At 37.9% G+C, this 11,841-nt stretch overlaps 1 protein-coding gene and 1 pseudogene across 2 annotated transcripts; both read left to right on the plus strand.

The window, feature by feature from the left end:
* On the plus strand, positions 1 to 2,389 carry LOC120076791 (dehydration-responsive element-binding protein 2C-like). 2 transcript variants are annotated; one of them, XM_039030707.2, is made up of 2 exons: positions 1 to 332; positions 767 to 2,389. In XM_039030707.2, the coding sequence occupies exon 2, from the start codon at positions 773 to 775 to the stop codon at positions 2,048 to 2,050; it is 1,278 nt and encodes a 425-aa protein (XP_038886635.1). In that variant the 5' UTR covers positions 1 to 332; positions 767 to 772; the 3' UTR covers positions 2,051 to 2,389. The 2 variants fall into 2 exon arrangements, with proteins under 2 accessions (XP_038886635.1, XP_038886636.1); XM_039030708.2 differs by having other exon boundaries at positions 48 to 332; positions 841 to 2,389.
* Positions 2,390 to 4,104: 1,715 nt separating this feature from the next.
* Positions 4,105 to 5,450, plus strand: LOC150036874 (uncharacterized; annotated as a pseudogene).
* Positions 5,451 to 11,841: the final 6,391 nt, after the last annotated feature.

An 11,841-nucleotide genomic window follows, 5' to 3' on the forward strand; every position in this document is an offset into this window, starting at 1 on the left:
CCACGTCGTCACTATTTTATTAATTTCTAACGCCGAAGATAAATATCAGAAATGTCTAGAAGAAGGCTATAAATATTTCCTCCTCCACTTTCACGGCCCGATTTCAAACCTTGTTTCCATTCCCAAGAGCACAAACATCATCTTCGCCAAAAACTAAGAAAACCATTTCAGGGCAACAGAATTTGCAAATAACCAAAGAGAAAACAAAGAAAAGCTTCAGAGAAATTGCTGAATCAGAGAAGGAACAAGGAAAAACATCAAAGGAAGAAGAAACCTCATACATACTTCAAAAGGGATTCTTCATCTCGTATGATATCAGAGACGATTGAGAGGTTGGTTCTTCAAATTTCCTTTTCAATATTTGTAATTTTTCATCTACTTCTTTTTCCAGTGAATAATTGACTGTGGAATTGATACTTGACTTGTTGCTTTTTGCATCCTTAATTTGCAATATCGAATTCAAATTTTGAGTCCTTGAGATTTTCCTAGAAATTAGGTTTCCAGCTTATTCTGGAAGTTTCTTATGATGAAAATGTGTAAATTATAACGAAATTAATTACTCTTCGCTTTCATTTTAATATTGTTTCAATACTTGGGGCTTAAGGAATCTGTGGGTTCACCCCTTGTTTAGGAAGTTTCCATTACTTGACGCCGAATTAGTTTACCTGGGGCTCAAGAAATATTAGGGTTTTCGTACTTTTCTTCATAGGAAGTCGAAATTATAAAGCAATCGGCAAACTGTTTTTCTGGTTTTCTTCGATTTCAGTTGAAAATGGTCGAGAAAATGGGTATCGGTTATCCATATTCTGATTCAATTTCTTTACCTACCAATTCGGTTAGGAAGAGGAAGTCACGGAGTAGACGAGATCGATCGACCGTGGCTGAGACTCTTGCTAAGTGGAAAGCTTATAATGAATGTTTTGATTCTTGTAATGATGGTGGCAAGCCAATTCGTAAAGCTCCGGCAAAAGGGTCTAAGAAGGGATGTATGAAAGGCAAAGGAGGACCCTTAAATTCACATTGCAATTACAGAGGTGTGAGGCAGAGGACTTGGGGCAAATGGGTTGCAGAGATTCGTGAACCCAACAGAGGGAGTAGACTGTGGCTTGGTACTTTCCCTACCGCCGTTGAAGCCGCTCTCGCCTACGATGAGGCTGCAAGGACGATGTACGGCCAAAGTGCTCGTTTAAACCTTCCCAACATTAAGAACAGAGGGCAGCTACAAGGGATTCTTTTGGACGATTACTTGGGACTGCGTAACTCGGATTCTTCAACAGCTACGTCGACATGTTCTGAATCAACTACTACAATCTCGAACCAATCTGAGGTCTGCGTGCCTGAGGAGTTCACAATGAGGCCAAAACTTGTCCCCCAAAACATTAAGATTGAAGATGGAGAAGGTGAATCGAGGACCGGGGATCACAGTGATGACACTGCAACGCCGATGTGCTTAGAGAATCAAGTGAAACATGAGGATTGTAATGATCAGGCAGTTGGATTAGGAACTGAGTTCCCTAGCTTCGATCAGTTGCAGAACTTCCAAATGGACGAAATGCTCCAGCCGAGGACTGGGAATCAGGCCAATCATATGGCGATGCCAATGAGCTTAGAGAAGCAGGTGAAGGATGAAGATCTCAATTCTATATATCGTGATTGGCGCAATGATCAAGCAGTCTTATCAGAAGCTGGGATTTCTTGTCTGAATGATCTGCATAACTTTCAAATGGATGAAATGTTTGATGTGGAAGAGCTTCTAAGCCTAATAAGTAGTGATTCATTGTATGATCCAAGCATCTTGAAAGGCAATGCAGATGGTTATACTAACATGACGCCTTCACAAGTGAGCAATCAAGGGCCTGAGAAGCCATCAAGTTGGTCATATCAATTCCAAAATCCAGACGTGAAGCTACTCGGAAGTCTCCAACAGACAGAGCTGGCCGATGTCGACTATGGATTTGATTTCTTGAAGCAGGGGAGGGAGGAGGATCTGAATGCGGCAGCGGATGATTGTGTCCGATACCTGAACGAGATTGGTGATTTAGGTTTTTGAGGGGTATATTTTTGGTTGAAGGATTAGGAGTAAAAAAAAAAAAGAAAATGAAAAAGAAAAAACCACATGAACATTGCTGGCTCTCTATTTATGTTTGTGTAAAATACGTTAGTATTTGAAGCTGACAAATTCTCCATAGGTTTTAGTTTGGAGAATATGTGACGCGTGATTCACATACGAGGTTATTTACAGCTACTTTTATTTAGATCTAACAATGTTCTTTCAACTAGTGTAATAAGGCTTCTTCCTTCCAAGGATGAATGATGATTCGTTTTGCTCTTGTAAATTATATATGTTGTACATATTATATATACACATACATTGTAAATTTTTCTTCAAGACTTCCGTGTGTGTTCCTGATGACAAGAGAATTAGCACTTCCTTTAAGATTAAAATTATTAATAAACTTAGAAATCAGTGGTTCTCAATTTTCTAATTTTAACTTAGTTCTTCGACTTCCATCAACTTTTGTTCAAGACATTGGCAGATGATATTTGGAAATTTTTATGAAGTTTAAGTATGGACATTTCTTTTGGTACTAAAATCGTCTTTTTCACTTCTCCAATATTCATTCACTTTTTCTCACTCTTACGAAATTTCTCTTAACTTTCTTCTGATTTTACTTTCTCCCTTTTAACAAATTGAGGAGGCGGTAGGTTCTTCATCATAGATACTTCAATGATTATTAAAGGAATATGAGTATTTCTTGGATCTTAAAGAAATGTTTCTTGAGATACTATGTATAATTTAGAGATGTTTAATATTTACATTTATGTAAATATTGCACGAGATTTTTAAAATAGATAGTGTTATATTCAACTTCTACAGAAATTAATTCATTTATTCATTAAACGAGCAACACATCAATTTTATTTGGCTTTACAAAAACGATTCACATTTTTAATACCATTTTAAGTGTATTTCTAATCTTATCATGTTATTAATATTACGTCATGTTTTTTAATACACTTCATTTAAATGATTTTATGTACGCTTATTTGAGTGGTTTTTCATTTAGTAAGTTGTAAAATAAGATAATGTAATACTAGGGCTAACAAATTTTATCCCCAATCTAACCGTTCGACGTACAATTTGAGTATTTTTGTTTTTCCGTAGGTTGTACTAAGTTGGAATATCTAGTTTTAGGTTTTAAGACGAGACCAAAAGGTTTATTTCTTCATACATTGTACTTACGTTTTTTAAGGTGAGACCAAAAGGGATTGGTTAATGTATAGCAAATTTTTCAATAGGTTAAAGCTAAAAACTTATCAAATTTAAGGGTGGATGTGATAAAGATGCAAAGATGCAATATATGAAAGAATTAATTTGACAGATATTGACTAATAAATTTGATCTCTTCAAAAGGCAAAAGTCTCGGTTCATCTCAGATTTCGATAATGCATAATTCTTTACTAAGTTCTTGAATCATCGACTGACCTAAAGGTTTATAAGTTGATAGCTGAACATGAATTTAATTATATATCATCAATTATAATTGGGATTGCAGGGGTTTGAATATAGGACCTATACAATCTTAAATCACCAATTGACTAAAAACTTAATTTAATTATAATTTCTAACACTCCCTCTCATTTGTGGGCTTGAAACACAAGATCTTTCTTAGACTATTTACTTTAATACCATCTCAAATTACTGATTGACCAAAAAACTTAAGTTAATGGGTGACAGTAAATTTAATTATAATATTTAATAATCATGTGATATTTAATGTCATTGCTACTATGAGAAAATAATAAAACACAATAAAAAAAAATGCTGAAATTTGAATTTTAAAGATGCATGCTGCATGGTAGATATTAGATATAAAACTGATTAGTTAGATATCGGTTATATCGTTTTGTTAATGAAGTTTTTGTTATGCCCTTTATGGTCTTTTTACATTATTATATGATGTATAAATACATAATCATTGAGGAATAAAAGTATGACTAGGAATTTTTTTTCCTCCAAGATTTCATCTTCTACAATTCTAATATGGTATTAGAAGTTTTTTAAATCCCACTTCTTCGTTTTTTCCCTCGTGCGCCAAAATAATGAATCCCAATCCTATATTCAACGATCCTCCTCCTCCGCCACCACCACCATCGACTGATATTTTGATCAACTTTCCGCCTAATATTCCAACATCTTCTACTCAATCAACCGATTCTTCAAATTTTCATCAAGATCCATATATAACTTCTCACAACAATCCCTATATTCTTCATCACAGTGACCCTTCGAACCTTGTTCTTGTAACTGAACCTCTCACAGACAACAACTATGCAAATTGGAGCCGCTTGATGATTTTTGCACTATCAATTCGCAACAAACTAGGGTTCATTGACGGATCAATTTCTCAATCGACAGGTGATTTACTTCCTCTCTGGATTCGAAACAACAATGTTGTGATCGCATGGATTTTAAATTATGTATCAAGAGGAATCTTATCAAGTATTCTCTTCACCAACTTTGCTCAAGAAATATGGCTTGATCTTCAAGATCGGTTTCAGAAAAGAAATGAACCCCACATTTTTCGATTGAAACATGGATTATCTACCTTGAAACAAGAAAAAGAATCAGTCACAATGTATTTTTCCAAGATTAAAAGTCTATGGGATGAATACATATCGTCCGAGATGCACATGTGGTTGTGTTAGATCAATCGAAGAATTCATTCAGTTTGAATACCTTTTGTATTTTCTGATAGGGTTAAATGATGATTACAATCATGCTCGATCTCAGATCCTTCTCATGGATCATCTTCCAATAATCAATAAAGCCTTTTCATTAGTTGTTCAACAAGAACAATCCCTTCTCTCCCAGTTGCTTCGAATCAAACAAGAGGGGACATATGAGGATTATAGGAAGCAGTTCAAAATGTTTGTTGCCTCAATACCCAAAGTAGCTAGAGGAGACTTTTCTCAATGGGTTGAAACTAAAATTTAAGGTTAAGGTCATCAGTCGCCATCTGACTGGGCTTGATGCTTGTATAAAGGAGGCCCAAGCAGTGAGTGATAGAAATACAACCCTGCAGAAGTCGAAGGAGGCTATAAACCAGGCCCAAGGGACGGCTCAGAAAAAAACGACCTCCCATGCTAGCCCAAAGATAGCCGTAAGTACCCTTGACAAGAATAATATGAAAAAGAAGATATCCCTAAAGACTTTTCAATGGCTAACTGACGTGGAGGCCAAGGAGAGGAGGGAGAAGGGTCTTTGTTTTCAATGTGATGAAAAATACTCATCAGGACACCGTTGCAAGGCAAGGGAATCGTGGGCTTTAAGTTTACTTATTTTTCAAGAAGAGGAGGTTATCGAGGAAGAGCTAGGGGAGGAGACAGTTGAAGTACCAGAGGCCAAAGCTTTGGAAGTCATAGAGAATATTGAAATAGCTCTCTAGTCGATCTTGGGTCTAGTAGGGAAGGGCATTATGGAGCTCAAAGGAATGTTAGCAGGGCGAGAAATTGTGATCATGATTGATTGCAGGGCTACCCACAATTTCATACATCAAAAGCTGATTAGTGAGTTGAACATTCCTCTAACAGAGACAACAAATTATGGAGTTATAGTGGGGAACGAGGAAGCGATCAGAGGGAAGGGAATATGTAAGGCTGTCATTGTGGTATTACCAGAAGTAACTATAACCGAGGACTTCCTTCCATTGGAGTTGGAACGAGTAGACGTGATTTTTGGAATGACTTGGTTATGTAACATGGGATCTATGGAAGTCCATTGGTCAACTTTAACGATGACATTCATAACAGGTGATTAGAGAATCACTCTGAAGGGAGATTCGACCTTGATCGCATAGGAGGTCTCACTCAAGGCGTTGACTCAGACATGGGAAGAAGATGATTTGGGTTTCGTAGTGGAATGTCAACCTTTGGATCCCGAGCCTCTGGAAGAACTACTAAACAAAACAAAGGGTGAAGAAGAAGAAGAAGAAGGGGCAAATGGTATACAAGAGTTGTTGGAAGAGTTCAAAGACATTTTTGAACCCCCATGTCCCTCCCACCCAAAAGGGAAGTGGACCATCGAATTCTAACTAAGGAGAGGGATGAAGGAAATCAAACACGAGGATTTCCATGAGCAGCGGAAGGGATCGTTCCAAATTCTATTTGAATTGAATACAAACAATTACAGTCTAAAAACAGAATCTAATAGTTCATGCACAAAACGAAATTATAGCATGCTAAACGATGATACAAGGGATAGAGGATGCATACCTCTGAAGAACCATTCTTCACGAATCCCTCGATCAATCTACAATGCGTCCACAACAACTCTCGAACGCAACAACCAGAACAACACGAACACAACGAACACAGCCTCCACGAACCTAATCGAGTCTCACTCGATCCACGAACTGAGTAAGGACACCACCACAATGGTTACCTTGATATTCCCAGTATGAGAATCCAGGAGTTATGGGCTCTGTCTGATCTTGGCTTGAGGAAGAGACTGGAGGACTACGATCGAGCAAGTGGGAGATAAGAAGCTGTCTATCGTATAGATGATGTACTCGATCGTTTAGTAAACGGAAGTCTATCGAATAGACTATGCCACTCGATCGTGTAGCAACGATCAGCTGAATGACTATAATATAATCAAAGATGCATGATTGTTTAGTCCCTGTCAATGCTATCGCTTAGTGAAACTCTTTCACTTGATAGTTTATCCGCGATTTATTTTTGAATGAGGTAACTTCTAATTTTAGGAAAACAATTATTCTTTTATCTCGCGGTTACTATAACACCACCAATAACCTCCCACTCAATCGTTATTAGAAAAAAAATTTAATTATCATATAATGGTTATCATATTATATTTATAACCTATAGTTTTAATATTTCATCTCATGAAACATATAAAACATAGATCTTTTTCTATTTTATGGTACTTAATGTAAATCATATTTACATTAATTCCTCCACTTGATATATCTCATACATCACACCAATTATATCATATATAATTGAATTTCCTCTTGTTAATTTGACCACTTTAAATCAACCCAAAATCTAATTCTCAACTTGAATTCATTGAGCTACCAAAGGGACCTTATGGACCTGTAGCTTGAAGCTCAAACGGTACGTGAATAGTTGACTAAACACTTTAGTCATGAGATCCACCATCCGTTAACTGTCGAGCACTCCACTAAAGACCAACAGCTGCACTCTTCTCACTACAGATATATTTCTCTGTCCATATCAACCAATCAATAGTGCGATAACCCTTCACAGATCGCTCGTAAGTACAGTTGGGCCAATTTACCGTTTTACCCCTATAGTTACATCTAACTCCTTAAGTACCACTGATCTCTCTAATGAACAAGAAGTCATAGTCCTACTATGAGTGAACACCTCTTGGGCCATGAGAAAGTGTGTGGCGCCATATTGTTCAAGCCCCGGAATCAGCCCTTAAGGGAGCAATCTATCTACTTACCCCTACTTCAGGGAAGGAGTGAATTTCGTCTTGTGTAATTGAGTTCCCAACTCTCCAATCAGACAAATCCCCAAAGTGGTATATTTGAGTCGGCAATCTAGCCACTCTCACCCATACTAATCAAAGGACCGTTCTCATAGGCAGAAGTTCAAAAAACACAGAGGATTAAGGTCATGTCACCTATGGTCATTTTAGTAAGATGTAAGTCTCTATCACGAACGACGTCGTATAAAGAGACGAATCATCTCGTGATGCGGTCTTATACAAACTCTTTGTATAGGACACTCCCGTTCACATGTCTCCACATGAATGGTCAGGATCAGGCCATCTGTAGTAGTTCACAACACTTGTAAATCTCTACAAAGCGGGTCGTATCTGTAGTGTCACTAGAATAAGGTATCCCTCCTTTATCCTTATACGGTAGACCATTTAGGTTATTAATTAAGGCATGATCCACTTGTATAACTCATATACATGCTTAAGTTTACATAAAATACCCATGGATCTTTGTTTATCAGATATGATTAAATGAAAATAAAATAACTCTTATTTTATTAATAACAATGTGTACAACTATTTACAAACTATGAGACTCTGGGAGAATTAGGATGTAAGGCCTTATAGGTACAACTATGACCAAAAGAATGAGCTAGAGACTTTGGTGAATGAGATGTTAACAGTAGAGATCATACGCCCTAGCCAAAGTCCCTACTTAACCCCAGTTTCTTAGTTAAAAAAAGATGGGGGATAGAGATTTTGTGTAGATTATCAACGCCTCAATCAGATCACGATAGTGGATAAATTTCCAATTCCCATAATTGAAGAGCTATTGGGTGAACTATATGCGTCAACGATATTTTCCAAATTGGACTTGAAGTCGGGCTACCATCAGTTAAGAGTGCACGAATCAGATATGGAAAAAACGGCTTTCCGAACTCATAAAGGGCACTACGAATTCCTAGTAATGCCATTCGGATTGACCAACGCCCCGTTCCAAGCCTTGATGAATCAGATCTTTCGACCATTTTTGAGAAGGTGCGTGTTGGTGTTTTTTTTTTTTTTTTTTTTTTTTAATGATTTTTTGGTTTTTAGTCCTGATGAGGACACTCATAACAAACACTTAGGAATGGTGATGAATGTCTTGCGAGATAATCAACTACGTGCCAATTGGAAGAAATGCCAATTCGAATAGCAAAGGATCCAATATTTAGGCCATCGGGTATCAGCTGAGGGGGTAGAAGCAGATGGGAAGAAAGTTCGAGCTATGCAGTAGTAGCCTATCCCAAGGAACATCACTGAATTGAAGGGATTTTTGGGGCTTACCGAATATTATCGGAGATTTGTAAAAGACTATGGGGTTGTGGCATTACCATTGACCAGATTGCTGCAAAAAGATTCATTCAAATGGATCAAGGAGGCCACAAAATCGTTCAAGGATCTCAAGAAGGCGATGATGATACTTCCTGTCTTAGCATTACCAAGTTCCGAGTTACCCTTCACCATAGAGACTAATGCTTAAAGCCTGGGGTTGGGAGTTGTAATTTTGCAAGAACATCGACCTATAGTGTATTTTAGCCAAGCTTTGTCAGCACGTGCACAAGGGAAGTCCATCTTATTGGGGCTAATGCCCTAAATCTCGTAAGGTCCTATAGTTTGTAAACACCTGTATGAACAAACCCTTGTAATGTAATAAAATGAGATATTTTCTTTACTGTTGTCTTTGAAATATGAGATATTTTAGTTTCATTTACCACAAACCAATAAACTAAGATCCCTGGTTATCGTTGTTACTTAAGCATGTATGTGGAGACATACAAGTGGATCATGCCTTAAGTGATAACCTAAATGGTTTGTAGTATATGGATAAAGGAGAGAAACCTGGTGATACTACAGATACGACCCGCTTTGTAGATGTTACAAGTGTTGTAAAGTACTACAAATGGTATGATCCTGATCATTCATGTAGAGACATGCGAGCGGGGGTGTCCTATATAAAGGAGTTTGTATAAGACCAGACCACGAAGTGTTTAGTCTCGTTATATAACGCCATTCATGATAGAGACTTTCATTTCACTAGGATGACCATAGGTAACATGACCTTAATCTTGAGTGAGTTGAGAACTCCTACCTATGAGAACGATTCTTTGATTTACATGGGTGCGAGTGGCCAGATTGCCGACTCAAACCTACCACTTTGAGGATTCGTCTGATTGGGGAGTTGGGAACTTAGCTACACAAGATGGAATTCACTCCTTCCTCGTGTTGGGATTAGTGTCCTAATTCTCCCGGAGTCTCGTTGTTTGTAATGATACACATTGTTTTATGAATAAAATAAATGTTATTTCATTCTGGCATTTACTCATATCCAATAAACAAAGCTCCATGGTTATCTTATGTAAACTTAAGCATGCATATATGATATATAAGTGGATCATGACTTAAGTGATAACCTAAATAGGTATGCAGTATAAGGATTAAGATGGGATATCTGATCCTAGTGACACTACGGATACAACCCGCTTTGTAGAGGTTTAAAAGTGTTATAAACTACTACAGGTGGTAGATCCTGACCATTCATGTGGAGACGTGCGAGCGAAGGTATCCTATACAAAGAGTTTTTATAAGATTGGACCACTAGATGACTAGACTCTGTATATAACGTCGTTGATTCTAGAGACTTACATCTCACCTAAATGACCATAGGTGACACGACTTTAATCCTGAATGTTTTGGGAACTCCTGGCTTTGAGGGCGGTCTTTTGATTAGTATGGGTGAGAGTGGCCAGATTGCCAACTCAATATGCCTACTTTTTAAGGACTTGTCTGATTTGGGAGCTGGGAACTCAATACACAAGATGAAATTCACTCATTTCCCAAAGTAGGGATAAGTAGAGAGATTGCTCCCTTAAAGGCTGATTCCAGGGCTTGAACATAGTGGCCACAACTTCTCTCTGGAAGAGAGGACTCAGTCATAGTAGGACTATGACTAATGTTCATTAGAGGGATCAGTGGTACTTAAAGAGTTAGATGTAACTACAGGGGAATACTGGCCCAGCTGTACTTACGAGCGATCTGTGAAGGGTTGTATTGCTGATTGGTTAAGATGGACATATAATACATCTGTGGTAAGGAGAGTTCAGTTGTCGGTCTTTAGTGGAGTGCTTGGCAGTTAATGAATGGTGATCCCATGACTAAAGAGTTTAGTCAGTTATTCATGTACCGTTGGAGTTAGTCGAGTTGTTCGTGATGAAGTTTCGAAGCATGGAAATGCGATTGAGAATCAGATTTTAGGTTGATTGTCAGACATTTCACTAAAGACCGACAACTAAACTCTTCTTACCATAGATGTATTATGTGTTAATCTTAACCAATCAGCAGTGTGACAACCCTTAACAGATCGCTCGTAAGTACAACTCGGCCGATAACCGTTATGCCCCTGTAGTTACATCTAACTCCTTAAGTACCACTAATCCCTCTAATGAACATAAGTCATAGTCCTACTATGACTGAGTCCTCTCTTCTAAAGAGAAGCTGTGGCCACTATGTTCAAGCCCTGAAATCAGCCCTTAAGGGAGAAATCTCTCTACTTATCCCTACTTCGGGAAAGGAGTGAATTCCATCTTGTGTAATGAGTTTCCAGCTCCCAGATCAGACAAATCCCCCAAAAGGTAGGTATGTTGAGTTGGCAATCTGGCAACTTTCACCCATACTAATCAAAAGACCGCCCTCAAAGGCAGGAGTTCCCAAAACACTCAGGATTAAAGTCGTGTCACCTATGGTCATTTAGGTGAGATGTAAGTCTCTAGAATCAACGACGTTATATACAGAGTCTAGTCATCTTGTGGTCCAATCTTATACAAACTCTTTGTATAGGATACCCTCGCTCGCACGTCTCCACATGAATGGTCAGGATCTACCATCTGTAGTAGTTTATAACACTTTTAAACCTCTACAAAGCGGGCTGTATCCGTAGTGTCACTAGGATCAAGTATCCCGCCCTTAATCTTTATACTACAGACCTATTTAGGTTATCACTTAAGTCCTGATCCACTTGTATATCACAAATACATGCTTAAGTTTACATAAGATGACCATGGAGCTTTGTTTATTAGATATGAGTAAATGCCAGAATGAAATAACAGTTATTTTATTCATCAAACAATGTTTATCATTACAAACAACGAAACTCTGGGAGAATTAAGACACAAATCCCAACAATCTCCCACTTGTCCTAATGCCTCGGGAGACTAATGTACAATACGATAAAAAACATGTACAATATACAATACCCCAGTATTATCTCCCACCTGCCCTAAAAAAAGTGTCACATGTCTCGTAGACCGTGA

Source organism: Benincasa hispida, chromosome 4 (assembly GCF_027475165.1).
Source record: "Benincasa hispida cultivar pf3 chromosome 4, pf3_genome.v1.1, whole genome shotgun sequence".
Classification (NCBI taxonomy): Eukaryota; Viridiplantae; Streptophyta; class Magnoliopsida; order Cucurbitales; family Cucurbitaceae; genus Benincasa; species Benincasa hispida.

Coding starts and splice junctions, on each gene's coding strand:
- LOC120076791 (XM_039030707.2), top strand. CDS start 773: ATGGTCGAGAAAATGGGTATCGGTTATCCATATTCTGATTCAATTTCT.